Source organism: Hippoglossus hippoglossus, chromosome 20, assembly GCF_009819705.1.
Source record: "Hippoglossus hippoglossus isolate fHipHip1 chromosome 20, fHipHip1.pri, whole genome shotgun sequence".
Lineage (NCBI taxonomy): Eukaryota > Metazoa > Chordata > Actinopteri > Pleuronectiformes > Pleuronectidae > Hippoglossus > Hippoglossus hippoglossus.
This window is the reverse complement of record NC_047170.1, coordinates 20665142-20667641: the sequence shown is the minus strand read 5'-3', so window position 1 is coordinate 20667641 and position 2500 is coordinate 20665142. Positions and strand designations below refer to the sequence as shown.

The following is a 2500-nucleotide window of genomic DNA, read 5'->3' as shown; positions in this document are numbered from 1 at the left end:
GTGGCTGGTAGTGAGGATGGACGGTCAGAGAAAGTGGCGGCGGATGAGGTTTAGACGCCGGGTCCATAGACGAGCTGCAGCTCTGCACCAGGACCAGGACGGTCCAGCTGAGCAGAGGTAAGACGGACATGATGGCGGCAGATGCCTGATTGGCTGTTGGGTCGGAGCTGGTGATGCAGACAGAGCGACAAAGAAAAGTTTTTGGCCAAAAGAAAAACTGGTCAAAGAAATAAAAATGATCTCTCTCTCTCTCTGGTTGTCTTCGTCTTCCTTCCCTCGCTCACTCGCTCTCTCCGAAGTTTGGAAGCTGCAAAGTTCAGCTCAGAGTCCACCTGCGAAAACGGAGGGAAAAAAATCTGTAAAGAAGCGAGAGAGAGGAGGACAACAAAGAAAAAACAAGGGCCAGAGAGAAATGAGTAATCCTTATCTTTAGGGACAGATGGCTGGAAAATGTGGAGGCGTCACAAGAGAGAAAGAAAGAAAGAAAAAACAAAACAAGAAGAAGAAGAGGAGGAAAAAACTCAGATGTGATGAATGGATGATGAAAAAGCAGAGAAGGAAAAACCGGTGGAGAGCAAGAGGATCCTAGATGGAGTCGCTGCAGAGTGTGTTCTGAGTGTGTGTGTTCACTAAGTTATCCCAGACGAAGGGAGTTCCTCTCTCTCTCTCTTTTACCTCTTTTCCTCTCTCTCCCTCTCTGTGGCGAATGCATTCCCTCGCTCACCAGTTGAATGGTTTTACCGGAGTGGGCTGGACTCTCTCTCTTCTCGCTCTCGTCTTTCTTTCCCTCCCTCCCCTTCTCTCTCCTCTCTCTCTCTCGCCCTGGCAGCCTCCTACCATAATTATACCTCACTCCATCCCTCTCTCTCCCTCTCTCTCTCTTCGACTCCAGTCTCCTCCCATCTCGCTCCGTGACTCATAGCACTTCCAACTTTTACCTTCACCCTCCTCCCTCCCTCCGCTCTCTCTCTCTCTTTATTCATTCCTCCCCTCCCTGAGTTCCTCCCTCTGTTCCACTGTTAATGGAGCAAAGCTGGGATTCCTTCATCCCTCCCTCCCTCCCTCCGTCTGTGAATGAGTTACGTGTTGAGGGGAAAATCTTGGATGACTTATTCTTCGCCTGTGACTCTCCTGTCTATCTCTCTATCACTCTGTCTATAGCTCCATCTGTCTGTCTATCCCTCTATCAGTCTGTCAGTCTGTCTGCTGTCCAGTCAACATTATATCATGGGTCATGACTCGCCCGGTCACGAGCGACAGCGTTTGGTCGACACCAGGGATTCCTGCATAGATTCAGATGCCACAGACCCCTCCTCTTCCTCTTCTTCTTCTTCTTCTTCTTCTTCTTCTTCTTCTTCTTCTTCTTCTTCTTCTTCTTCTTCTTCTTCTTCTTCTAACCCTAACCCTAACCCTAACCCTAACCCATATCTTTGTTTTTCAGTTTTTAAAAGGTTCTGACGTTCTCATGGTCCACGTCTACAGTTTGTCACGTCACGAGCCGACATAACGTTAAAGTTTTCGTGTTTCTGTCGTGGTCAGTGTGATGAGGTGAACGTGTTCGTAAAGATTCATCAGTTCATCAGCTGTTACTTCTTCAAAGAGTTTAACATTTAGTTTGTGAACTGAGACAAAGTCTGTTCTGACTTTTCTAACTCAAAGTTATAACTTTATTTTTTTTCACTGTTTTCTGAACAACCCTCACTCAACCTTTTTACCCTCAAATCACGCACCTCCACCTGTCCACCCATCCAGTTATTCAACCGTTCATCTGTCTTGACAAAGGACATCAAGATAAAAACCACAAGCAAGCATGACCTTATAAGGAGATCATCTTCTTCTTCATTGTCACCATCTTCATCCTGAAAACGCCTCACCATCTTCTCCAGACGTTCGTCTCACTTCATTTCCCATCAGCCCCGTCATTCCTGCTGGACGCTGACAGAGTTTATCATTGTGTTTGTTTAAGTTGAGCTGCTGAGTCAGACGTCACGTCTTTCTTCATCGTCTTCATCGTGGAGAGATGAAGTAACAACAGGTCTTTAACAGAACGTTCAGGATTAAACCAGGATTTAAACCTGTTGGATATCTTCTGAATTTAATCAGATTTTAAAGAGTTGTTCCAAAAGGATTCTGAGCCTGAACTGCATCTGTTTTACTCTTAAAGGAGTAAAGGACTCATCATGAGGTTCTGAAGAGTTCACCGGGTTCTGAGGTTCTGAGGGGATCCTGAAGGACAGAACATCTCACATGATAAGGTTCAAATGTCAATGAGACTTTAAATAAGAAACAAACACAGGGTTTGAACTGAGAAGAGAACACCAGCAGTTTAAGGTTCTCAGGATTCCAAACGTTCTAAAAGTAGTGAAAGGTTCAGAGGTTCTCACTGTTTACAGGTTCTAAAGAAGGTTTGCTGCTTTCACAGATGTTCTGCAGTGGTTCTAGTAGCTTCTAAAGGGGAACATGCATAGTTTTTATTAAGTATTGAAGAATGTCTGATCAG

General features: G+C 45.2%; 1 protein-coding gene and 1 long non-coding RNA gene across 2 annotated transcripts in view; one reads left to right on the top strand and one right to left on the bottom strand.

Annotated features, from left to right (window-relative positions):
* inhbaa (inhibin subunit beta Aa) overlaps positions 1 to 1063 on the bottom strand; it is a 16108-nt gene extending 15045 nt beyond the window's left edge. Inside the window, exons 1-2 of the mRNA XM_034572425.1 lie at positions 676 to 1063; positions 1 to 332 (exon numbers count right to left, since the gene is read on the bottom strand). The exon at positions 1 to 332 is cut by the window's left edge and continues 423 nt beyond it. Coding sequence (XP_034428316.1) covers positions 1 to 130 — 130 coding nt within the window. The 5' untranslated portion in view covers positions 131 to 332; positions 676 to 1063. The remainder of the gene's footprint in view (positions 333 to 675) is intronic.
* The window catches only part of LOC117753910, a 19627-nt gene that overhangs the window by 9320 nt on the left and 7807 nt on the right, over positions 1 to 2500 (top strand). The gene's annotated exons all lie outside the window — the stretch shown is intronic.